Source organism: Lathamus discolor, chromosome 1 (assembly GCF_037157495.1).
Source record: "Lathamus discolor isolate bLatDis1 chromosome 1, bLatDis1.hap1, whole genome shotgun sequence".
Taxonomy (NCBI): Eukaryota; Metazoa; Chordata; class Aves; order Psittaciformes; family Psittacidae; genus Lathamus; species Lathamus discolor.
The window spans coordinates 156829209-156856536 of NC_088884.1; the positions used below are offsets into that span (position 1 = coordinate 156829209).

At 42.5% G+C, this 27328-nt stretch overlaps 1 protein-coding gene across 11 annotated transcripts in view; it reads right to left on the reverse strand.

Moving 5' to 3' along the window:
• Nucleotides 1–777: 777 nt before the first annotated feature.
• Nucleotides 778–27328, reverse strand: part of LOC136004336 (NELL2-interacting cell ontogeny regulator 1-like) — a 35915-nt gene continuing 9364 nt past the window's right edge. For 4 of the 11 annotated variants that reach the window (XM_065660833.1, XM_065660798.1, XM_065660793.1 and 1 more), the window contains 3 exons: nt 7574–7722; nt 5699–5787; nt 778–1506 (listed from right to left, as the gene is read on the reverse strand). In XM_065660833.1, coding sequence (XP_065516905.1) covers nt 1435–1506; nt 5699–5787; nt 7574–7697 — 285 coding nt within the window. In that variant the 5' untranslated portion in view covers nt 7698–7722 and the 3' untranslated portion in view covers nt 778–1434. Of the gene's footprint in view, nt 1507–5698; nt 5788–7573; nt 7723–9742; nt 9763–17898; nt 18031–18360; nt 18397–25622; nt 25701–27204; nt 27315–27328 lie in introns of those variants that run through there. The other 7 variants (XM_065660768.1, XM_065660794.1, XM_065660817.1 and 4 more) reach the window with 5 other exon arrangements.

Here is a 27328-nt window from a genome sequence, read left to right on the forward strand (position 1 = left end):
CTGCACACAATGCTCCAGGTGAGGTCTCACAAGAGCAGAGTAGAGGGGCAGGATCACCTCCTTCGACCTCCTGGTCACGCTCCTTTTGATGCAGCCCAGGATACGGTTGGCTTTCTGGGCTGCGAGCGCACACTGAAGCCAGCTCATGTTCATTTTCTCATCGACCAGCACCCCCAAGTCCTTCTCTGCAGGGCCGCTCTGAATCTCTTCTTTGCCCAGTCTGTAGCTGTGCCTGGGATTGCTCTGACCCAGGTGTAGGACCTTGCACTTGTCATGGTTGAACTTCATAAGGTTGGCATCAGCCCACCTCACAAGCGTGTCGAGGTCCCTCTGGATGGCATCCCTTCCCTCCAGCGTATCAACCGGACCACACAGCTTGGTGTCATCGGCAAACTTGCTGAGGGCGCACTCAATCCCACTGTCCATGTCAGCGACGAAGATGTTAAACAAGACCGGTCCCAACACCGATCCCTGAGGTACACTACCCGTTACCGGTCTCCAGCCAGACATCGAGCCATTGACCACAACTCTTTGTGTGCGGCCATCCAGCCCATTCTTTATCCACCAAGTGATCCATCCATCAAATTGATATCTCTCCAATTTAGAGAGAAGGATGTCGTGTGGGACAGTGTCAAACGCTTTGCACAAGTCCAGGTAGATGACATCAACTGCTTTACCCTTATCCATCAATCCTTATTCTCCTTCTTCTACTCTATCCATTCAACCTGCTATCTAGAGATACAGTGGGTTAAAAATGGAGTGTTAAGGGAAGGAGCAGAAGAAACTAGAAGTTTTAATTAAAGAAGACAATATGCAGGATACCAGAAAACTCAGCACTAAGACATAAACTGTTCTGCTCCAAGTACAGCACACATATAACTCCTCACGGCACATATCTCTTTACAGCTGACAGAACTACAACATGCCTGATATGTGCTCACAGTGCAGACAGTAAACAGAAAGGGCTTCCATCATCTTTAATACACAGGCAAAGCCTACAGAGACCACAATGCCCTGTCTCAATATAACTGGGTAAGTTGCCACAGATAGATACATGTTCATATTAGAGACAAAAGCCAGCTGCAAGTGTTACTAGAGCAGTGCTGGCCATAATTATCTTGTGGGTTACACTTGGCCAAGTCTCATTTGGAAATCAAAGCAGGTAAATTTTTCCCCCACTTCAATACCAAGTAACAGATTTACTGAACTGAGCCTTTACTAGTAGCCCAGTGGCTGTGAAAAGAGAGTACTCTTTATAAAAAAAACCAACAAAACCAAGCCCAGAACAGACAAATACATAAACCACAGCTCTCCAGTTTCCTCGGTACATTGGGGCATACATGCTTGCAACATGAATTCCATAAGGCTGCCTTTTACACAGCTGCATTTCAAACACCGCTGAAGAGGTGATGCTCCTTAGCTGGCCTCCAGGATTCAGTTCAGCAGGTTTGTGGTTACACAGTCACACAGGTTTCTCTTTTCCACCTGAAGAAGCAGAGTTTCTGTCTGTAAAAGAGGGGAAGAAAAACAACATCAAAAACCAACTGTCAGCACTTGTGGCTTCAGGAGATGCGTGATGGAGCACACAGAGCTGTTTGACATCAACATCATACCTTCATCTCGGTTTGTCTATTATGAGTTGAAGCTGTAGCTGAGAATCAGTCTGATCCAAGAGAGGACTTCCCCCTTATTGTCATCGGACACACAAGCTATGGGAAGCCCACTCACCAAATTAACCCCCACTGGTGCAACCAGCTACATCCTTAATCTGCCTGTCTTGTGATTCTCATATGAGATGGAATTGCTGTGTGATTAAAGGCTCTGTTTTAAAAGCTGAGTTATCCACTGTCCCACATCAGCTAAAGGCACTTAGAGCAGAGCTGGGCTGTTTAGCACCTGCCTTCTTAGTACAGCAAAACCTGAAAATCTGTTGGACAGGTTTGTTTCCCATATGATAAATCACTAGACACAGCCCTGTGGGTTTATATTAAATCAGATATCGCTTTTGATTGTATCAGCTGCCCTGCAAAACTGCAAACATCTGATCAGACTTGGTTAGAGACATAAAAGACACTCAATCACCACCTTCTAACCATCTCCCTGACATTGTTTGCAATGGTTTGAATAAGGGAGGTTGACAGTGTGCCAACAGCTTTGGAGCTAAGCCCCAAGGCTGCTTACCATCTTCTGTTTCTTTAATAACATTTCCAAGCCTCTGTTTTCACTTTCATGGGCACATCTAACTTAATGTGCTTTGAACATTCCAAATAACCACTGACAGTATAGAAAGGAATAAAGAACAAAATGAACAGCACTAAATACAGCTTTTCTCACTGTTTTGAGAGAATGATCCCAAACCCATTTGCACAGAGAGTTGTTACCCCCTTGGTGGGTTAAAGCACATGTAAAAAACCCACAGAAACCCCATAAAAACAAACCAGGGCAGGGTCCAGGTTCTGAACCTACAAAAAGCCTTCTAAGTTCCAGCTAAAAATGCAGTTCCTGAGCTCCTTAAAGTTGTAATCCATGTTCACTGGTAAATCCATCTGACAAATGGGCTGGAATTTTGAAGGAAGTGTCTAACGTGCAGACTTAGAGCGACCTGTGTAGCCCACGGACTGGATTTGTTTTATGGCCTGCTCCCTGCTGGCCTCTGTCTTGAGCAGCTTTTCATGCAGTAGGGAGCTGGCTGTAAGCTGGATGAATGGCTTTGATGATATAGCAGCTTCCTCCCCGCAGTACAAGAACCCTCTCCCCAGTTCATGATCAGAGCTGCACCTGCCATGTACTGCGCTTTGCCTGAGTGGTTCATCACAGATATTCCCAGAAGAGATTGTCCAGAGCTGGTTACTGCTGTTAAAACAGCTAATGCAGCCTGCAGCCTGCTCCAGGGACCAGCAGCAACCAAACGGTGGAAAACAGTACGGAGGGGGGCAAACTGAGGTGGTATGTGCATGGGTAGTAGCCAGCCTCTCAGAGGTGGTCTGGGATACTTCACCCACTGCATGAGTAAAATGCAGCCACCCTGTCTATCAGTAAGTGATCATCACATCAGTGTAGGTTACAGATATGTCTAATCTTGTAAAAGGAGATATGAGGATGATAAGGTTGACATAAGGATGATCAGGGGCTGGAGCGTTTCCCATACAAAGACAGACTGAGAAAGTTTGGCTGTTCAGCCTGGAGAAGAGAAGGCTGCATAGAGATCTCATAGGGGGGCCTACAAGGATGGGGGAGAGGGACTCTTCACTAGCGACTGTAGCAATAGGACAAGAGGTGATGGGTTCAAACTTAAACAGAGGATGTTTAGATTGGATATAAGGAAGAAGTTCTTTACTGTGAGGGTGGTGAGGCACTGGAATGGGTTGCCCAGGGAAGCTGTGAATGCTCCATCCCTGGCAGTGTTCAAGGCCATGTTGGACAGAGCCTTGGGTGTCATGGTTTAATGTGAGATGTCCCTGCCCATGGCAGGGGGGTTGTAACTGGATGATCTTAAGGTCCTTTCAGACACAAACCATTCTATGATTCTGCGATATAGCCTATGTCCCCCATAAAAGGCTATGGGACCTAGGCTACAGTCAGTTTGCTTTGCAAGACACAATGCAGATAAACACGGGACAAATTAAGTGCGAAAACTCTTGAGGTATGCAATAAAACTATATGGCTTCCCCTGTACAGAACTGCAGGGTGAGATTTGCAGGCGGAATTAAATGGGAATTTTCTCTCTGTGCCTTCGAGCATCCCTTCCCCTCTAACACAGTTAAGATTTGCTTAGTCATCATCTAAAAGTCTTGCCTGCGAACAAAAAGGGTTTTTCAAGGAAATGAGTGTCTCCGGTGGGAATATTTACAAAGGGAATTGTATTTTGGGGGACAGCAATATTTGCTTCACTAAGCAGTAAAAGAGATTAAAATAGTCCGTGTAAAATATATATGTGGCTGAAAGCAATTGTGTTAAACCTCTCAGTTTGCATCAAATTGGGCCACAGCTGAATAATATAACTAAGAATTGAAACACTGTAGAAGGCAACTCCAAAAAAAAACCTCAACTATGAAATATTTCCATGTCTTTTGAAGAATTAGCAGAATTCCTCCCTTAATGACTGGGATAGGCCTGTCCTAGTGCAGAGGCACTGAAAGATTTCAATATGGATTCAATTACTCAGATTTCAAAGTGATAAGGAAGTAATAGGTTTGCTTTGGTGAGAATATACCATGGAGCCACATTTTCAGGCTTGCTGTCAGATCTACAACTGTGCAAGTCAATAACACGACATTCCTCTCAACCGAACCTTTGTTGTATCCTCATTTCCTCTCCCTGCCTGTCTTCTATTTTCATTAAAAAAAAAAAGTATTGAAACCCAGTTACTCTCTCTGGGGCTTTATTGCTACTCCTGCTTTGGAGAGATGTATTTTATAAAGCTTCTCTCTTGCTCTGCAAGCTGTAAGTGTCTCAAAGGTGGCACTGCCATGGCCACACAGCCAGAGGAGATTTTAGGAGTCGAGATATTCTTGAATCAGGATTTAGAAATCCTGGTGAAAAGCTGAAATCTTTGTAAAAGATGGCAAAGGTGCGCTGGAACCGCTACAGCACAAGCTGAACATCTTGTTTGTGCTCTGCGCACTGCTGAGCAGATGTATTCATTAGCAAGATTTCTTCATGAAGAAGCCCAAAATACATTTGACCTGTAATTATTGAACAGATTTTGTTTAAGTGTAAATGTCCTACATACCAATCTGGTTGTTCTGGAACGTTTGTTTGTTTTCTGTAGTATGGCCCAATTCAAGGCATCTTCATTCCTACACCTGCATTTTCACCTAAACATCATGGACCCTGATCGGAGTTACCTCAAAGCATTCTTCAAAGGTGCTAGTTCAAAGTGCAGGCTTTGAACTGTGAACAACCTTGACTATAGGAAAGCAAAAAGGTTTGAGTGCCTTCTGTTGGAAAATCTGTGCAAGAGTGTAGATAACATCCTTCATTCAGCGAAAGGGTACACAGGAGGTGGGGGGAAAGCCACCCTCCTGAGACACCCCTATCTGGGACACAGCTAGTCACAGAATGCAGGTTGCAGCAGCAAGAGACAGATTCAACTTCTCTCACAGAAGGAAGACACCAACCTTGGCAAATTCTCCTCACTGACTGCAAGCCAAACAAGTTTAATTTCCTACGCTGTTCTACTTTGTGGCATTTTTCATCATTATGGAATCAAAGCAATGTAAAAAAGTATCTACTTTACAAAAGATGATGTTTCCTCCCTTAGCCTCTCCTCAGAGGTAAAAGCATGTGCAGGGCAGTATTTTATTTTTGTAGTCTTTTAGTTTGAGCTGGCTCTCTCCTTTTGGGTAATAAATATAAATGACTCTCTCACCTTACTCCCTCTAACATAAAAACCAAAGATGTGTGCTCAGCGTTTGGAATGAGAATAGCTAGCAACGCGAACGGCTGCAGCTCTGCAGGAGGACAGAGGGCTGAGGACTGCCAGTTCACTCCTTCTCAAGCTCCCCAGTGTCTCTGATACCCCAAGGCAGAAGAATCCCACAGATTATAGCATAGAGAGCTGAAATGTGATCACCCAGCCTCACCTCAGAAGATAGCACAGTACAGCTAACTGAGTGTCCCATGCAAAATCCTGGTCTACTTTTATCCACAGCATTTTCTTCCCTAGTAAGAACAATGAAACAGAATGTTTCCATACCCGTGTGTCTAGGTTATACGCCGTCTTCTTTAAATCCTGCAGAGCCCTCTGCATGAATTCAAATGCATGGCAGTCAACACAGGGACGACCTAGGAGAACATTTAGTAGAGTATTCAGTAGAGAACCGTTACTACATGGCATCAAGTATTAAGTAGAAGGAATAAACAGAGATTTTGAGTATGAAGAAGAGCTACAGGAAAGAGTCCTTAGGGTGTGCACTGATGTATGTGCTATTGAACAACCCAGGCTATGGTAAATGGTGCATCATGGTGGTCACCCAGTCTCTCAATGACAAAAGAATTACTTCAATAAATTTGCATTAAAAATTTTCTTCTTCCTTTATTGCTGCTGCCCGATCCTTCTCTTGTCGCAGTTCATAGCGGAAACACTAAACCCATAACTGAGACTTTCCTTTGGCTCCTCCAACCCTGAGCGCATTTTGAACCTCATCTCCAGATTGTCAGAAATCACCTCTGAAAGCATGAGCCTGTTCCTTGGGAAATCTTATCTCCTGATCTCACAAACTTGAGCTCTAAATATAAAGCTAATGGAACAAAATTGACTACAATATCACAAAGACAGATCACTTTGCCTCTAACTTTGAATACGATACAGCTCTGTCCAAAGCTAGCGAAGCAAGCAGCAGATAAACACAATGCCCTGTCATTGCTGGGCATTGCCGATAAGCAGAACTGCTGCATCCTGGACTAATTGCAGTGTTTAAGATAATATTCCCATATCTAGACAACCAGACTGAAGGTCACAAGGCTTGCTCTGCCTTGATCATCATGTAATACAAAGTTGTGCCTTAACAGATAGCAGCACTGAGACAGAACAAATATAGACACGATGAAATGTCTTTGAATTGTCAGGCTCTACATATGCTCTTATTTGCTTCTCAGTGCCTGTGCCTCTCTGACAACTTCATAGGAAATATTGCACAAGTGAGAAATTCCAAGAGCAGGTTTAGTTTGCTCTCTGAGGTCTGGTAAAGGATGAAACTTAAAGTGATAGAAAATCCTGCAGTATCTGTCTGCCTATACTGCAAGTACTGGATATTGGACTGATTACTACATGCCTCTGACAAGCTGAAGCATGACCTTCCAGCTCATGAACTGTGTGCTAAGCAGCAGCCAGGAATCCTGCCTGCTGGAGAAAAGGAGTTTGCCAAATTCTTTAACTGGCTTAGAAAAAACACAGATACGTACAAAACCAATATTGAGCAGCATTAAAGATCTCCTCTCTCACTGTTGTACCATGACCCAACTTTGCTGCTATTGTATTTGCACCAGACAAAAGGAGACGACAGTATTTTCCACATCAACAACTTGATGCAAGGACCCGTCATTACGTTTATGACATAAAATAAACTCAACACAGATGAGCAAAGAATTAGGTGGCTGAAGGCTGCACGATTAGGTGTTGACAAGTGCTTTCTTGGCATCTTCTTTGTGAATGATTTTAATAAAAACTACTGACTTCAATACAGCAAATATTAGGAAGAATGAAACATGTCATGGAGAGTCAGTGTCAGCTGAAAAATGCAAGTCTCAATAAATGTCTCTGCAAATCAAACAGGGAGACTTCTGCCATAGAAAGGGCTAACACAATGAAAGGGTTGTACAAAGGAAAAGGTGGCAGATTTCAAGTACAAGGAAGACAGCAACAGGCCAGATAAAAGGGTAAGAGACTGGAGAGCCTTGGATGCACGAGTAAAACAGCACTGGTATCACATCAAATTGTGGTTTTAAAACAGCATAAGCAAGACATGCCCAAAATAGTTTGAATTATTTGGACAAGCTTCAGTGATGTGAAGTTCTGCACAATTAAAACTACAGCACACGCTGTATGAGAGGACTGGAGGGTGACACATACTTTCAGCTGGTATGGCTGTTCCCGCTTCTTGATCACATCTAACAGGCTCCGCAAGCAGCAGTGCAACCACAAAGACTAAAGGAACTGTAAGGACCACTCTTCTCAGAAGGCAGGGTGCCAGCATCTTGGGAATGGCTGCTTCTCAGTTTCTAAAGAGACACAAACAAGTTAGTGAGGAGAACATTACGAGTACAAGGGGTTTGAGAACTTCATGTTCACGATGGCTAAAGCATTGACACTCTTCCTTTGAAAGAAAATAAATATCCCAAGATATAGAGCATGGATCAAAGTTTTCTGTACTTTTCCAGCAGTGAACATAAAACCCAACGGGGAGAGGATATCCCTAGACATGAAGGAAAACATCAGAAGTCCCTAGACAGTTTTTGGTTTCATTTACAAGCCAGGATACCAGCAGCTTTGCCTGCTCTGTGACTCCAATTCTTTTTTCAACTACACAGTCCCAGACTAGTACATGAATATGGACAGCTGGCTCACTGTTAGACTTTGAGACCAAAGCTGCATTATACAGCTAGATGAAATACCCCTGAACCTGGAAATGAGGGTTTTACCCTCTGGCTTGCTCTGTGGTGCACCATCTCTTCCTAAGGAACCATTGTTATTAAGTACACATCACACTGATGATAAAAACTTATTCCTTTACTAAAGTAGCTGAAGGAAAAGACTTTTACTAAATCTCCACAAATTCATAGGTAAAAACTTCTAAAGGTAAAATGCATGAAAACTTTTTCACCTTCTGTTTCCCCTCCTAATCTGGGCTTCAGAACTTAATTTACAGCCATCCATTTGCTGCTGAACATCGCAGCCAGGCCACACCATGCCCTGAAGCCTGGTCCAGCAACAACTCCCGTTCACACAGAGGTAGAATTCTTTATAAGAACGCAGGTTTCAAATGAGGTATTTTCTTGATCCAACAGGTAAACTGTTCAGATCAAGAGGGAATACAGGAAACTTGGACTGGCTCAAGCTGCAACTGCCTGTTAGAGATTCCAATCCAAGCCTCAAGGACCCTGGCACACTGCTAGGGTAGTCCCCAGTTCAGCCAAGTTTACCTTCAATTCCTGTATGTTCAAATGGAAGAAAGAAAGAATCAAATAAGGTTAAGTTGTAGTAACACAATAAAATCCACCTGAAAAATCTCTTTACCTAAACTCTGGAAAGCAGGACAACTTTCTGCCTCTTTCTTGTTTTTAATGGTGCATACTAAGCAAAAGATGTTGCAGAAGAACATCAAATATGCACGTACTGAATGCAAGAGTACAGCACTCCCTCAAAGAGCTTGTATTTCACGTTTGGAAGGGCAGTATATATGCAATCCACTGTTTCAGACACAGCTAATCTGAAGCTGCAAATTCTGCATGAACACTTGTACCACGTGCAAACCAGCAATCCATCCAGTAAAGGAGCAGTATTATACACATCCCTTTCCTGTGCACCTCAACCAAAACATAAATGTAGGGGATGGTTCAGAAGTCAGAGACACACAGGTACATGTAGAGTCACAGATATATTTCAGCCCACACTAAAATAAAGATCTAGTAATGTTATTCCTATGACCTCAGAACTGGGTTTCCTATCCCTCACACTACAAGTGATCGGATAGGATCCTTTTCTTTATTCTTACAATACTTAAAACAAAGGGATTACAATTATAACAAGCATATTGGGTTTTCTGTATAATGAATGGTGATCTGCAATCAAAGCAAGTACAATAAAAGACACCAGGCTTTGCAACAGGATGCAACAGAGTGTCTCCAAGTCACAGTTAATTAGGATAATACCAGCCTTCATTGAAGGTCCCTAACACAGAAGCCTCCTGTCAGTAGGGGCAGAGGCTATTCTCATAGTTGACTGAGAGCTACAAAGGTTCAACAAACAAAGCAGATACCCTGCTGAACTTGTTCAGGGTACCTTTCACATCACCCATCCCATATTCAGCTCAGCTTCGGATGTGAGCCCCACTGCAGACCAACTGCTCCCCTAACTACTGCCTCTTAGTTATTCCATGGGAATTTGCTATCTGCGAGGAAGAATCCTGACAGGCTTCAAGGGTGGTTTTTCCCTGCTGTGCAAGGGGGAGACAGGTCTGTGCATGGGCTTCTGTGAAAGAGAAAAGTCACCCCCTGTAACAAAGGAAGAAAATATCAGTACCTGATCTCTCTCTCGTCTTTGTGATGGTCTCTTTGAAATGGCCGCTGCAAACTGCTAACAGAACAAGTGCAGCATTTCTGAGCATGTGCACTGTCTCTTTTTAACCTTCTCTGAAAGAGGTTATTACTATGGGGAGATTTCTGCCATGGCAACAATGCAGAGCACTGCAGCACACAGCACAGATTTAAAGAGGCACAGACTGTGTCTTCCAGGTCTGGAGAAGGATGTTTGTGCCTTGACATGTGAGTTCCTGCAGGGACTTACCTGCTCCGGGTAAGATTTTTAAAGCCAGGCCATTTGATTCACCTCTCCTGAATGGCTTTCCCGAAGTCTGTGCAGCTGGATGCCTGAAAGCAACTTGCTTCCCTAGTGCCTGAACCTAACCATGACAAATTACACCTGCCTTATGGGAAACCAGGAAAAACCACAGGATCACCCTCAGGAACTGCAGGACATGTCACAGGTGAGGCTTTGGCGAAGGGCAGGAACTGTTCAGTGCACAGTCTGACATGGAATGGTTCTGAGTTACAGGGCTCATAACGACCCATGCCTGCTCTCCTGGTCATTCCTGTGATCCCAGTCTCAGGGCTGCCAAAGAAAGAGTGCAGACAAACTCTGAGTGGGAACTTGAGTCCCAGCTCAGAGTAAACTTCACCCTCCTTTTCCAGCCTGCACCTCCGCTCCCCTTTCAATGACCCCACAAACTATACTCCAGAACACTGATGGCACTTAGGCTGAATCACAGAACGGTTTGGGTTGGAAAGGACCTTAAGATCATCTAGTTCCAACTCCCCTGTCATGGGCAGAGATGTCTCACCTGAGACCATGTCATCCAAGGCTCTGTACAGCCTGGCCTTGAACACTGCCTGGGATGGAGCATTTACCACTTCTTTGGGTAACCCATTCCAGTGCCTCACTGCCCACACAGTAAAGATCTTCTTCCTTATATCCAACCTGAACTTCCCCTGGTTTAGTTTGAACCCATTGCTCCTTGTCCAATACAATAATGAGGTGCAGATGATAAAAGTGCTTTTCTCAAAGCAAAGCCAAGTTCAGGGGTTGCATCACCCCCAAAAACACACTCCCCATCATGAGTTACACACTACCAGTTCTTGATCCAGAGGAAGGGCAGCTGAGGGCAGGGGCAGCACTGAGGACTGTGCTCTATGTTTGCTTTAGCTGGTTCAATAGAGACTCTAAATGCTTTCATGGTGAAAGCTGGGCGTACACAGTGTCCAGGAAGGTCAGGCACAAAACCTTCTTACTTTTCCATGAGAAGAAACTCCTCATAATTATGACTAAATTGCTAACATTTTTCTACTCAACATGTTCTACAACCCGTGTCTCCCGTGCAGCCCTAGCGGAATGGTTTGCTCCCATTAATTCAACTTTTAAAGAAAGATGCTAAAGTTTCAGGTTGTTCAGTGTGTAATAACTGTGCTGCTGTAAGAAGTTACAGCATCCACGAGCAGAGTCAGGAGGGGATTAGTTATAGTACTGCCATCCTTGTACATCACAAAAACACAAAGAAGGGGAAAATCATTTTCAGAGATTGCTCTTTTGGGCAAACAAGATTTATCATTGTTCCTGCAGAGATAAACATACAGGCTTTGGTCTGATTCGGTATCTGCCTGTACACGAGTGACAAATACCGAACTTTATTCATGATCATTCTCAGCCATCTAATCCTACACCTTGGTCTCTCTTCCTGGTAAGTAATAGCTATTGACATACATACATACATATCTACCTATATATACATATGTCTTTTCTTAACCTGTGTTCTTGATCATTCCCAGTAAACCTTACCCTGCTCTCCTGAACCCTGTCCTTTTTTTATTACAACACTAACACAAGCAGCCAGTCCCAGTATCCTGGATGTTATTCATTCTTCTAGACCCATGCAATGGGCTTCTGACTCCGTTAAATAAAACTCTAAAAATCTATTTCTGCCATTCTCAGCTGCCAAATTCCTTGTTTTAAGCATCTCACACCAGCTGCTGTGATGTCCCTTCTTCAGCCTTGTCCTGAATCTACTTGTCCTGCAAAGGAACAAAGTCCCTTTTAGTGTTTTAACCATATTTCCCCATTATTCGCTTCTCCCCACTCTGTGCTGTGTTAAGCAGTGATCAGAATAAACAGAGATCAGAATGTTATAACCTGATAAGAACCAAATTAAAACTCATACCATTGTCAGAATTAGATCCATGTTAATAACAAGTAGTAAAAAATAAATCACAATTCTATATGCATATGTGCTTTTAAGCACCTCTATTTTGCAGAATGAACTATCAATTACTCTAAGGTAAGAATATATGTAAAAGCAAGCAACCACAATGAAAGCAAAGACCGTGAAAGAAAAGGAACAAGATAATATCAGCTTTTCACTGAAGCTAACATTTTCTCACTGGAGATCTCCCACAGAGGAGGCAGAGCCTCCATATCAGGGCATTTTTATTTAAAAAATGTTATGAAAAGATTATTTTGACAATTTTCAAATTGATAATTTCTGGTTTTCTGCTTCAAAATGGTCTCATTTTAAACTGAGCTTAACGGAGTAAAAACACATTTCATGCTCTGATCATGGAGTGGGAGCAGCTCTTACATTAAGGGTACTGGGGCACCTCCCCACCGGAACATTACAACTCCAATAAAATCTTTCCTTCTCCCTTACCCCCTTGCACCAAGCATGGGTGGTAGAGATGCTAACCCAAGGGCACCCCGAAACTGGAAGTACAGACCAGAACTGGGACTACACAGCACCTGCACAACAGCCCTCAAAGGCAATGCCACTGGTGTGCCCAAGTGATGTTTGGGTGAAGGCTGGAATGTCCTGACTCCCCAGCTGCCCTGGGGATCATGCACGAGGTAAGCAGATAGAATTTATAGCTTCTTTCTATAATGCAGTTGAACACAGTGGGTTATTATTTTCTTCAAGATCCCTGCCAGCTAAAAAGCATCAAAGCATCATTTCTGAGATTTAAGTATTTCATCCTGATAGCACATGTTTTGATACTATAAATATTTCTGTGGGATTGGGAGAAAAGCTCAAGCCTTTAACTCTAAGCCTCTTCACTACTTGGTCTCTCCTCGTCTCTTCTATCTAATACTCTGTCACAGCAGAAAACTTGCTTCCCTTACTAAAGATAACAGATTCTGCTGCTTCTCCTGCAGACACTTTTATGCTTTCTCACAGCCTGCTCTCTAAATCATGGTAAAAACCTCCCCACAAGGAACTGTCTTGTCTTCCATCAAATCCTCTTCTATGCTTTACCTCTGCCACGAATCCTACAAAGCCCTGCTGCCTGGCAGAGCCTGGGAGGAACCTGGCAGGGACTGCTCCTGGCATGCAAATAGGCTCCTTATACCAATATGTCACTGCCTCACACCTCTCACTGAGTCTGCCCCTTGTCATCCCACCATAACCCCAGCCTGCCATAGCTGGAGGGCAGGGGCTGTGTTTGCATTTGTTGGCACAAACAAGGCTGGAGTGTTGATTGAGGCCTTTAGGCAGATACTAACTACCTAAAGCTGGTCACATTGACACACATTGATGTATAAGCTATTCATACAGCAAGCCTTTCTTTTCCTTCCAATTTTAAGCTCTTGGGAAGTGTCAGAGTGACCAGATTAAGAAATGAAGCCTTCCTTTGTTCCTTGAACAGGTCTCGCATACCTTGGTAGCAGCAAATAACTGCAATTGGTCCTCCTTCCATTTTCCTCACCATCAATTTTAGGGCTAATTTCCTTGTCAGTAACTTTGATTTCTGCAGTCAGAGGATGGCTCATCTGAGATCATTCTAGGCCCTAAAAGTCTTAAGTTTCAGTGCAACACCGAGGCTGGGCTCACATCCAAGTCTGACTTTTCCACACAGCTCTTAGAGAGACCTGCCCTGTCAGAACTACTTATTGCTTTTTGGATAAGATGCTAAACTGAAGTCAAACCTTTCAGCATCTCTCTGGGAGTGGAAAAGCATTTAAAAATCCCATGGCAATATTCAGGAAGGGTTAGCATTAGCTGAGCTATCCTTAGCTTGCACGGTCCCTATCCACCCTCCTGCACACACATCTTTAGGGAAATAATCTGTTTTCCAAGCTGTGCCTGAGCTATTTCTAGGTATGTAACAGTTGCAATTTTAACTGGTTTGCTAAATCCACAGGGATGTCTTGAGTACTTTGCAGCAACTACACAAATATGCACACATATGAATGGGCTTTGAATTGGAGGGGAATAACACCGCTATCCTTCAAAGCTTCCCATTCTAGCATGAAACCTCGAAGTCCAGGAGTCTCTTCCAACATTGGCTGCCTAGAAAAGTAAAGAGAAGATCTCTTAGCTGAGAAGCTGTGCTCTCTTAGTCAGTTTCCTTGCAAAAGCTGCCACGAAAAATAGCAACAGAGGAAACTAAAGGAAAAGAGATTGCTAAAATTGGAAGCTTATCAATGTCCCTTTCCCCCCCACAAGGTGTTTATTATCCAACATCTGCATAAGGACACCCAGTCAAGGGGCTTCAGATCAATTCCCTGCTCTAGGAATCAACTCCTTTGCAACTAGGAGACTGATCCAGGATGACTTTTATGACACCAATACTTGGATCTCATTGATAATCAACAGTTCTGACATTAAGATCTCTATGATTTAATGACTAAAGATGGATGTAACCTTTATGTTTGAAAACAGCATCTTTAACCTGAGTTCCTGTTTGCAAGATGTTTGCAGGCTGACAGATACGCTTCTCCTTTTTACATTTTTATTCTTCTTTCTCTAATGGAGTGCTATGAATTGCAAGGTGGTTACTGCAGTACTATCCTGATGTTGCTCAGTGACTGCACAGTTTCCAGCTTAGAGTTTACCCAAGTCTGCCTTCAAAATGCCTTCTGAATGAATTCCTTATCTGTGAGCCAGGGATGTTTTTAGGCAGTGGCCGGTGACAAATGAGCAATTAATATTCCTTAAGTATAATTATAGTGGTCACAATCTTGGGTTTTACAGCATCTCAGCCAAAAGGGCTGCTTCATCCTATTGGAGCACATCCAGAGGAGGACCATGAAGATGCTCAGAGGGCTGGAGCACTTCTCCTATGAAGGCAGACTGACAGAGTTGGTATTGTTCAGCCTAGAGAAGGCTCAAGGGGGAACTTACTGCAGCTTTTCAATACTTAAATGGGGGCCTGCAAGAAAGATTTTAACAGACTTTTTAGCAGGGCCTATTGTGCTTGGACAAGGGTAAATTTAGCTTAGATATAAAGAAGAAATTTTTTTCAGTAGGGTGCTGAAGCACTGGAACAGGTTGCCCAGAGAGGTGGCAAATGCGCCATCCCTGGAAACATTCAAAGCCAGGTTGGACTGGCCTCTGAGCAACTTGATCTAGTTGAAGATGCCCCTGCTCATTGCAGGGGGCTTGGAATTAGATGACCTTTGAAGATCCTTTCCAACCCAAACTCTTGTATGATTCTGTGAACTACAAATTGTTGCTCAAGGGATGCAGACATCACGGACATCATGAACATGATGCCATCACACAATGTGATTGTATAGGGTACTCCCTAGACATGTCCCATTACCACAACTTCTGTGGATTACTGTTTTTAGCAATTTAATCTCAACAAATCAAGAAAAACAGGCTTTTCCACTGTTATGCTGGTACCCAGAACTGCCAGGAAGCCATAAACATATCTGATAGGTGAATTTGCCTGCCAAAATTCAGCACTGCCTGTATGGGAATTGGACAGGTACTTATACAATTTTAATAGCCTGAAATAGTGCTTATGTTTAAAAGCAGGAGCAGGTTATTTACAGCGCAGCCAAGTTTTCAAGGTGAGGAGGAAGAGATGTCATAGAAGATATTGTACTGGGTGCTTAGAGATGTGCACAGGATCTGCCTTTCAGCTCAGCTCCTCCTTTTCTTATTTTGCCTCTGCTCCTTTCATATACTCCTCTTTCCTCTTATACAACTTCTGCTGTAATTATTCATTCTCTCCACCTCTGTCTCTTAGTACTGTGTCCCCCACTGTGCATCCTTTGTTCTCTCAGCCCTTGATGTTCTCCTGCAATTCAGTGCTCAGCTGCAATGCGTGAACACTGACCCCTGGTTTGGGCCCTCAGCTGTCTTGAGAGTAGTTTAGCAACCTTCCAAAGAAATAGTTGCTTGTGCACCTCTGCACCACCTTATCCCTCTGCCAAAATGCTGCTGTTCTCTAGAAAGATGGCTGAACACACTGGCTTCCCATCTCCTTCTAGCTGATAGTCTGGCATACAATGCCAGAACGGATCATAGAGTGCTCTGTAAAGGGCAACATGGAGTGTGACTGAAGGACTGCATGCTTGTCGCATCAGCTCAGCTGGGTTTCTGATCCTAACATAGTCAGGTCCAAGCAGCACAGACTGAGAACAAAGATGTAGATGAATGTAAACCACAGAGACACTCCTGAGAACTTCAAACATGTGTGGATGTCTCACAGAATACTGCAAAGAAAGTCAGTGGCAGAGGCTCCCCAGGTTCAATCAGTAAATCAGTATGGGCACTGGGACTGTGCTGAATCACTGTGCATCAGCTCTTTGGGGACAGTAAGACAGGCAGGGGAGGGCTGGGAGAAAAACCTGCCCAATCCAGCTCTCCAAAAATAACAGCTGGCTGCAAGTGGAACCCTCAGCCATTAGCAGGGGGCCATAGGAGTGCTGAAAAGACCCTCACTAAGAGGTTTCTACCTTCTTCACACTGAGACCCATTTGGCCTAGGACTTACTGCTTATTTTTAGGGATATAAAGACAAAGCAGTAACCACCTGGCTATTCTGCTTCATTGCCTCTGGATGAGAAATCTGTCACAGGGAGGGCTGCCCTGTCCCCAGGAAGGTGGGCAGCCCACAGTATGGTCCTGCATTAAGTGCTATGCTTGAATATGTGATAATGCACAAACTCCTTCTTATCTCCGTATCTGAAAAAAAAAAAAAAAAAAGAACAAGGCAGAGCTCTCAATTGCATAAGTACTTTTCTTTTGGCAAGGAAGCTTCTCTGGGCAAGCATCCTGCATTTTTATCCTAGAGAGCAGCATCCTCTCCTCAGAAAGCAGGTATCTTTGTTTCCCACTACATTCTGGAAATTCCATCAGGAGGAAAAAAAAAAGTGATTATGTGAATGTTAAAAGCTCCAGTTGCTCAAAGCATAAATTCCTGCACTGTCTATGCTAACGGTGTACTTGTGATATGCTGATTTTGCCAACATGAGCAGCCACCTTTCAAGAGTTACTCTCTAATCTAATATGACCCTGAATCACTGTGGGGCAAGTGATTCACATGTAGGGCATGCGGTTGTTTTATGGGAAAATCTTTTAATAAGAAATCTGAAATAAGTATTTTTCAAGATTAAAAAAAATCCCATTCCTGTGGATTTAGGTCAACTTCACAATATAGTTGAGGCAAAGAAAGGTTTTCAAGTAACATTAGATGAAGTATCCTTTTAACACGGGTTCCAGGGCTCTCTCTAGTGTTTGAAAAGGCATGCGTTATACATGGCAGATAGACGGGGCTACAGCATACTGGGTTGTTAAAGCTGAATTAAACTTTTTACTGTGATCCTCACTTAAACCTCTCCTATTGCTATTTTTTTCATACACTGTCCTGGAATAGAAGTTAATTTAGGGAAAATACTTTACACAGAATTGATGCGCTGGTGTGAGAACAAAACAGGCCTACCATTCCTCATTGGCTCCACTGGGGTTTTTGTGCCCAAAACGCTCCCATTTGGCTCAGCTGTTTTTGTATTTAAACTTGAATGGTTTTGAGTCAAAACCAAAGCACATCTGTTCAGCAATTTTAAAGCTAGAAGTATTTAACATTTTTCCCTTGATGTGCACGATTCGACTCACTGCCTCGCTGTACTGACATTACTGGAGGGGCTTCATGCACGATTTAGAAGACAGATCAGCAACATAGGACACCCAAGATGGCAAGTGGGCACACAGCATGCCATTGGACTGGTGCAGGGCCAGGAGCTTCTTTAGGGAGGCAATTCTGAGAGCCAGTAGCTGTCAACTTCCAGTTCAAATTGAGTTCTGAGCTCAGCAACAGAGGCAAACCACCTCCCACTAGCCAGCCAGCTGCAGGACTGTGTTTCTTTGAGAGGCAGAATTGCCTGGCTCCAGCCAGAAATACGTACCCTCTTTTTGAGGAGAGAAAAATGAAGCACTTCCAGACCAGCACTGTAGCCCTCTTTAACCTGAACGCCAGGAATGTCTCTCCTTATTAGTATCACTTAGACCTGCAAAGCTGCTTTTCTGCACTGGGCTTGCTGAAAAAGAAATAAAGAAAAGCATATGCGTATTCTGAAATCTAAATCTCTGAAAGAGAGGAAAATATCTGCTGTTTTACTATCAATTGTTTTATTAGTTGGACTGTTTCTACTTAATCAACTGTTTTTATTTATTTGAGAAAGTGTCAGATGGATTTGTTTTTAAAGGCTGTAATTAAGCACAGTCAGGAGTCATTAGATTATTCACAAAGCCTGCTGCGTCCCATTAACTAATAGCAACTACCAAAACAAGGGAGGGAGGGGGTATGGACTAGGCCCAGCTCCAAGTGTAAAAGTATTTTAAAGGGCAAAGGCACACACTATACTTACAGATCCTATCTTCATGCTATAGAATACTGTAACTAGCAATTAATTCCTTCCAAGCTGGAGTTGAAAATTGCCTCCATCTGAAAACTGAAGTTAACAGAGGATTAAACTGTCACTGTTTGCATGAAAAAATGGGCTTTGAAGATTGATTATGCCATGAATCACCTTTTATCTTGGGATCAGCCATTTAGATCTGATGCAGGTTCTGCTTTTTTGCTAGCACTTTTTATCTAGGTGGAAAAGAAGATGGATGTTGTGGTATGGGATGTTTCTGGCTTTTCTATCTACTAACTGGTATTAAAGTGCAAATGGTCACTGGAGAAAAGGAGGAGAGTATGAAGGTAGCAGAAAAGGAAACTCTCCAGAATAAATATGGTCTTAAGATCCCATCTTGATCTGGGACAGAAAAATGTTAAAGAAATACCTTTGTTGCACCGGCAGTAAAAAAAAAGCCATGAGAAAATGTTTGGCCAATGTTCATGTCACACCATATAATGTTGGCATTTCCATTTGACGCGCAGACTTGTCAGTTTTGGCGTAGCTGTGAACTGCAGATGCTTTTAAAATAAGGGATAGAGGAAAATAGATTCCTATTCAAAACAGAACCTGTGCTGAATGTCTACTCCAGGTCTAAAAAGGTCTGAGAGTCGCTAGTCATACAGACAATTTCCCAGCTGCACTAACACTGAAGGGGGGAGAGGACATACTCAGGTGTTCTCTGTCCTTTCTCTTTCAAGCTGGTTTTCAAATCTCAGAACAGAAATACTTCCTCTCTTTCTAGAGACCAGCTGTTCAACAAGAGGTGGGAAATGGAGGCAGCAACAGAGAAGAACAGAAATCTGCTCATATTGGCATGGCTGAACTTATTAACTCATCCCTTGGCAGACAGCAAGTAAAAGACAAGACAATTCGCAGAGGATCTTCCCACCTGTGTATTTGTGAGTACATAAAAGGAGTTATAATCCCTTTTTGCTGCCTCTCCAATGCTAGACATTAAACCAAGTGTGACTGGTGAGGTGCATCCTTCATCCTGAATAACAGACTTGCAGTGGTTGGGGTTCACCATGTGTGCGACCTTTTGCTGGTTATCCCCTCCTTCAGGAGCCAGTGCGGACATTGTGGAAAGGGAACTGAACTGAGGACAGATTAGATAAGATGGCAAGCTGCAGGCACTGACAGGCCAGCAGCAGCCACTCACACAATAGAGAGCAAAAGACATACTGCACAGCAAACCACCCACCCAGTGCTGTGCTGCTGAGGAGCATCTCAATACAACCACATCATCAAAATCCTCCAGCCTCCCTCAAAGGTATCTCTGCTGATGACAGACCCAGACTAAAGCCTGGAAATCCTCCTCCATGTGTGCTTTTGCTTTGCTTCATTTTAGAGCTTTGCATTCATGTGTGGGGCTACCATCCCGTAAGATTTTCATACACGCATTGTTCCTCTTCTCCTCTTATGAAGGAGAATGTGATGTATGGGGAGCTTTTATTAGTGATGCTTCTGTGTCAGAGACAGCAGGCCAAAACCTTGCTCTTCCTTTTGGAGGGATGAGTAATAAATTAGGATCATCCTCAGTATCTAGAAGAGCTGTGTCTTCAGTTTGTGAGCTACTCCCCCAAAACGCATCTCCACTGGCAGTTAATGACAGACAAAGGATGCTCTCAGCCACCTAAGTGACCTTCCCTGCAACTGTATCTTGCTTGGCAGCACCAGCTTCCACATCATTCTTAATCCTCCATCCATCACTGTCTGTAAATTGTCTTCCTCCTTTAAGTCTGATCTGTAGTTATGGACAGCAAAGACAGGAGGTATACAGCCATGTGGGACTGCTGCTCACCACTAGCCATACTTGTGAACTGCAGCATGCATATCAGCTAAGTATATCACGACTTCAGAAGTATTTATGGACTCAAACTGGATGGCTGCTCAGGCTTGTACTTGGGGCATTTCTTCATATGCGTCTGCTGAGTTGGGGTTTGAAAGTGACTCTAAACTTTTCTGTAATTATCATACACATTCTTACCCTTTCTGTGTATCTATTCTCCAGCTGGCAAATGAGGCTAAGTGAAGTTGTCAACTCTCTCAAGTTGAAAGGCTTTATTTACCCTTGTGCTAAAAAACTTCATAGTGCCTTGGGACAGTACTGTTAAGTCCAGCCAAGATCCCAGAGCAGTGTTTACAGTTCCCAGGCCATGGAGCAGCTGGGAACTCATGACTGAGACCCCGACTATGAGTATGGGAAGCCAGTGTAGGAAGCACAAATCAGTTTGATATGCATGTGGGTGTTTTGAGTTGTTAAGGACACACACTCCAGTGTTCTATAGCAGTTGTGTTTCCTGAGGACTTGTGGCATTGTGACAAGCATACAGTACCCCTACAGATCTGAGAGCCTGTTATGTTTCATAATGCCTTCCTCTACCTTCAGATCTCTTTACCAGCCAACATGGGAAATATCTCTGGGCACCCTTCCAGGAGCCTTTGAACTGATGCACTCGTGCAGCAAAATTCAAGCGGTACTTCATGTCCTTTTCACCTTGGTATTTGCACTGCATAAAGTATGTGCCCTACCTTTGGATGCCCAATGGCTTATTGTCTATTTACCAAAGCAGGAAGTACCTAAGAAGGAACAAAACTCAGTTAAGTCTGACAGATCAATAGTATCTCACACATACTACTCGCTCAGGCTTCTTAACAATCATTACTGATAAGTGTTAAGCTCTCCAGGTAGGTTTCCCTTCTGAATTTACACCAGTGAGATGAGATGTAACCTTTCTTCACATTTCCAAAAGTCAATCAGGCTGCCATTGAAACAACAGAATAAAACCACCAGCCCTTGTTCTATTCCTGTTTCTATTTAAAGGTGATAAACAGTTGATTTTACATAAGATCTCATCAGCATTCCTTAGTCAGCACGATTGTTCTGGTCTTCCTGGCAAACTGAGCAAGTAAGGTTATTTAGGAGGATGGATGGAAAGGGAAAGTAGACAACATGCTGCCACCTTTTGGTTACTGAAATGAGAACAGGTGTTATCTGAACAGAACTATCCAGTGGAAATTAAGACATTTACGCTTGTCTGCTGTAACAGAACAACCTGGAAGGCCATATAGTGTGAGATGAATCCCCTCCTGTTCTAAATGCTTGCTATGAGCTTGGCTCGCCTATTTCACATTTGTTCAATCTTGTTTTGGCTAATTAATAATTATCAATCAATAATTAATAATTCTCTTATGATAATTAATAAATTTCTCATTTAAAACATACAGGGTTGTGTTCACTCACCTAGAACTAATGCTTTGCATCACTAAACTGATTTGAGGAATATAGCTGCAGAATAGAAGATACAAGATCTCATTAATTTAGCAGCTTGTAAGTTACTGCCTGTCATAACTCCTGTTGGGCTGATCATGTGCACACACATAGTTAAGTTAATGACACTTTCATTACCAGGTTTGTTATCAGTATGGTCAGTACATTAAAACTTTTAACCTTAACTGAGTGAGATATTCTGTGCTGGCTGACTGCTGAGGACCTGAAGGGTATTTTGTTTCCTTGTTTATTAAAACATGGGTTCAGCTGTCAGTGAGAATGAAACATTGAAGAATGCTCATCTTAATAAAAGAAACGCAAGACTGTTCTGGTAAAAAGTGTGATGCAGAGCCTCAAAATCTAACAGAGGAGCTGTCTGCATCTGGGATATGCTTCTCACTGCTCCTATGAGTCACTGCACAAATCTGGGCCAAGCTCAAGCCTCTGAAAATCTCAGCGCAAACATGTTCTGTAAACACTTATGGGAGCTTGTGAGCTCAAGTCCATGAACGTTCTGTCACTCTCAGCTCCTGTGTGCCAGAGGCTCTTCACATTTACTGCACATACAGATTCAGTGAGTGTGCTCCATCCTAGGGCACAAAAATCCATCAAACACTTGATCTTCTGTTTCTCAGTACTGGCACTGAGTTCTCAATCTCTTCTCCTGGCATGGGTAATGTGAAGGGTGATCCCGTCTGACTGAAATGCAGGAGGGACAGGAATTCTTCCAGGCACTGAAGCAGTGTTGGTAGGCCTGTAATGCCCTACACCAGTGACAGACTGATCCCTGAGACCTGAAGCCATTGATGGTCTGCAAGACTGAGCTCTAGGAGTACTTGCTAGGGTGCTGAGGGTCCCTCAGGAGCACCAAGACAGTATCCTAAGGGTTTCTGGTCATGGGATCACCTTACAGGACACTGCTCATGCAACCAGTGCTTCTGTATACTAGTGCACGTCCCACCTGGAACAGCCCCAGCCACCCAACCATGAGCAAAGCTGTTGCAGCAGACGTGAACCAGGCCCTTATTGCCACAGCATGCTGTTATTACACTCCACACATGGGTGCTTATGCAAAATGTCCCTGTCTCAGGATAGACTTGCAGACCTTTAATATATTAATGGTGCCACCTACACTGCTGCACCATGCTCCAAAACCTGGGAGTTAGAGAGCACACTTGCATACTTGAAGAGTTCCAAAAGTATCCAAACGACCACAGACATGAGAAAACCACTAGGAACTATCTTATTTATGCACTGAGCACTCACCGACAGTCCCAGCAGAGACATTTAGCACCTTCACACACACTGTCATACATACACATTGCTCTGTCACCCATGAGGAAAAGGAAGAGAGGAACTAATTTTATCTTGGTCTTTTTAAGGAGGGAAGTGGTACATTGATTATGGTGCAGTGCACTTCTTAACCTTTCAGGGTGGAGGGCATTCTGTTATCTTTCACAGGTGAGGATCACACTATCAGCAGTCTGGATCAGTGGTGGGAAACAGCAAGACACATCCTTCTTCTGGATGTAAATCAGGCTTCCTTTTCCTACCAGTAAATTCCCCTAAGCCTTTTTGCAACCAGAATTCCTTCTCCCCATCTCAGCACTCTTCTCCCACACACCTCATGAACTGTTTTAGGATTTAATCCATTTAACCTACACACTCAGCACCAGCACAGACACACAGTTGTCCAAAGCAGTCACTGGAGCCACATCAGGTTAGAGAGGCAGGGAAATACTTGGATAACCAGGCCTCTCAGGGATGAGTTTGTCATTCTTTTCCATCATTTTTAAGGAAGCATATCCAGCTTGTTGGTATAAGAGCTGTATATAGCTGCTCAGTGCACAGAATGGACCACGGCATGGAGATGAGTCAGGATTGTGCAATGAATCAGATCTTGCCCAGAGGATCCTGGCTCTTTTGTTGCAGAAAGTGAATGCAATGACTGCAGGAAGAAAAGAAATAAGTGGCTGCTGGCATTTGTATGCTGCTCAGAAGGACTGGATTCTATTTTTGTCTTTTGCACAGACTATTAGTCACTTAAAAACCCATTTTTCAGGGATGGCCATTAACTGGGTGCAGCGTTTTGCTGAAAACCTAAATTCTAACCTTGTGTTTTTAAGGCTAAAAATGTAGCTGCAATGTAAAGTAATGAGCTGTAATGTTACCACTCCATACTTTATGAGGATGTTAGCAAATGCATTGAATGCTGTTTGTGAAACTCACAGTTCCTACACTGAAAAGTCCATACCAAAATTACTAAGTCTGTGTTTGGAGCAGGATTTGAACAATAAACAGTAAGGCACAGAGTCCCACATCAAGCATCAAAATACTGAATAGCTGCTCATTAAGTGACTGCCATCCTTGCTGTGCACAAAATAGGCTCACGTCATTAATGACTACCTTGCAATCAAATGCAAGGGGAGGCAAATCAAAGTTCCGCAGACAACATGAATTCTGGCATTTTCTAACTTCAGAATACCTGACTTTGCAGCCTTAAAAGCCTTTATGTGATTTTTGTGTGGAAAGTAAAGATACATTATGTAAAACAAAGCATTAAGTACCACAAAAGGAATCCCTGTAGCTTAAAAGTGCATTAAGACTGACGTTTCTGAGACTTTACCCTCATTATTGTGGATTAGCTTAAACCTATATACTTATCAGAGCAGATTATTATAATTGTTAAAATGTCCATAGAGTTTTGAAGTAGTTGAACTAAGCTACCGTCAAACAGTATAGAGGCAGTGCAACTCTGTATAAACAGACTTAATAATACGAAAGACATTTCAAGAGACAGAGGAAGTGTAAATTAATGTATTTTGCTATTTTAGCTAATTATTCCCTTTAGAAAACTACACTGATGAAATTATGCATATAGCTAACATATTTGAGCATCTGTGTCCCATGCTTCAGTGCCTAAAGTTGGCACACTTGGCCCTGGGTCTGCGGCACTGCAGGAATTTGGTCTTACAGCTCCTTCTCTGTATTCATAAGGATACGCATTGTTTGAGCTGCCAGTAACAGATCCTGCCTCTTAAATTCAAGATGTAGGAAGTAAAACACAATCCCAGTATATCAGCCAAGAGGATAGGATCACCCTTGTAAATTAGCTACTAGAACACCAAGGATTTTCATGTTTATAGTTTTACACAGAAAACCTCTTTCTATATCCACATTCATCTGTCCCTGTGCTTCACAGAGCTGCCAGAAATATGCTTTCTCAATACCTTTAACTGAATTTACACAAATACACAACAATCCTGTCATCTCTGAACGTGTGACTGAATTGCCTTCCTCTGGGCTTCCTCCCTGGATTCCTACAAGCTCTTCTGAAAGGCTGATTCTGGATTCAGTTTTGGAAAGGTCTGTATGTGAACCACCAGGATCTCTAGCATTTACTCTGTGAACATTCTAACAGTCAGAAAAACAAGCAGCAAATGTCAATAAAACAAGCAAACTTAAATCCACCATTGTTTTCATGTTCATCACCACCCCATGCTTGGCTGGGTTCAATTTTCCCTTTGCTTGCTCATTCCCAGTTCTGCATTTCCCTGCCATGCTGTCAAACATGCAAAGAACTGGTTTATCCCCACCCCATCAGCATCAGCTTTTTACCATGTTATTCCCCCAATTACTGTGCAAAGCTTAGGTGTAGCTTGCAGGTTAGGACTGTGCTCTTTCTGTTTCAGTTTCAAAGCTTGCATGTGAAGTGGTAGGATTAAACAGAGCCCTTTACAAGGTATCTAGCAGCTGTGCATCTGGCAGTTTGCAAAGATGTGGGGTACCTCATTCAGTGGTGGAGTTATTTTCCTTGTTATGTATCATTTGATATGTAATTCAGATCCAATTGCACTACCACATGTCAGTGTACAATCTATTCCATTTAGTCACAGTAAATTACACACTCATCATTATCCTATGAAACAGCATAGTACCAGTGAGTCAATTATACCTGACAGTCAGATTGCTCTGTGTTCAGTGTCTTCCTATTATGCCTGAGCTTCTTGCCATTAAATTCAGTGACGGTCTCCTGTTGATTTAAAACCAGTAGGATTTGAAGAGATTTTAAGAAATAATGTGAAAATTGCTATCATTAACTTTTCCCAAAACATTTACTGAAATTAAAAAAATTAACTTTTTTTTTTGTTTCATTTCCTTTGTTTTTCTCTTCTCTCTGTTGTGCTTCTCACTCCCCTTCTCCATCAGTTTGAAAAACTAAGTCCACAATAACACCTTTGAAAAGGGCTTTGAGAGCTGTAGATCAAAAACTCTTCTTTGTAAGTGTCAATACAATCAATTTAAAACCATCTTACCTCAAGTTAACTTCTATCACCCAGCAGTAAAGCAGATTAAGCTGCCCCTCATTAATACAACTGAAAACTGGCAAGAATCCAAGACTATTTCTAACTTCAAACTTGGTTTAGCCCAGTTAAATTTCAGAAGAGGAAAAAGAGAGTTAAAATCACCAATCAGACGCTGTAAAAACTCAGTTAAAGACAGGCCTCATCTTGTTCTCTTAACCTGGTCCCAAGCATGAGATTTCATCTACCCTACTCCTCAACTGCCTCTTTGTTAAACAGGGTAACACATGTGTCAACCTCATGAAACTATGAAACCTTTTTTACCAAGATTGAGTCAGTAAAATCCAATGGCAATTAAAACTATACCAACAGATGAAAACAGTACATGTAAACCACATTTACACCTTCTGAAGCTCCCTGTAAATGTGCCCATCAGGACACCACATCAGTTACTAGAATACAACAAAAATCTTGCTAAAGTTATCATAATAATTTCTTTTAAAAGCAAGAAAATTCTCAGTGTATCGGAGTGAAACAGATAATTCTAATCCAAAATCCAGGGAAAAATGAAATTGCTAAAAAAGTTAATTTACTGGGTCTATAATGGATATGTAATACCAGTTTGTCCTGAGTGTAGCTAGATCTCAGTAATTCATACATAATCACATACTGAATACTGTGTGACTGTAAAAAGTGCAACTTTGTGAGTTGTTACTATGGCTCTGGAGGAAATCCAACCATGCTGAGAAAATCTGTGCTGAAAAAGCTTCTAAGAAGAGGTAATATGTTTTATTACATGAAATCAGACCAAATGCAAGGACTGTAAGCCTGAAAACTTGTTTATCTCACCAATTATAGCTGATAAAATAGAAGAAATGTCTTCCTACAAGCCTAACTTTTCTTACAGATCACCAAAGTATTACTTTAAAAGCATTGACAAGAAACACTTTATTATGGTTGATAAACATTAACAAACAAATGGACATCTGAAATGACATAATAAAACATGGCGATTTGGAACTCTTCCTTCACCAATAAAGCCGAAAATAACTTAGAACTGACACAGATTTGTAGTAATTTTCACTGTTTTCTACATAGCTCTAAAGCCATGTAAAACATAATTTTCCTCTACTTGTTTGGATTTTCCTCATAGCAATGAAAAGAGCAAAAATAAGACATTTTAAAGCTCCAAAGTAGAAACATAAAGATAGGTGGAAAAAAAAAACAACTCACTGGCATGAAAAACTTGGAAAGCTTTTTAGTTCATTTTATCTTTCAGTTACTGTAGTTCAAGTTCATGGTGTCCCTTAAACCATAAGAGAAGCTTTGATTTCAGGCAGACTCTGCAGTTTTGCAT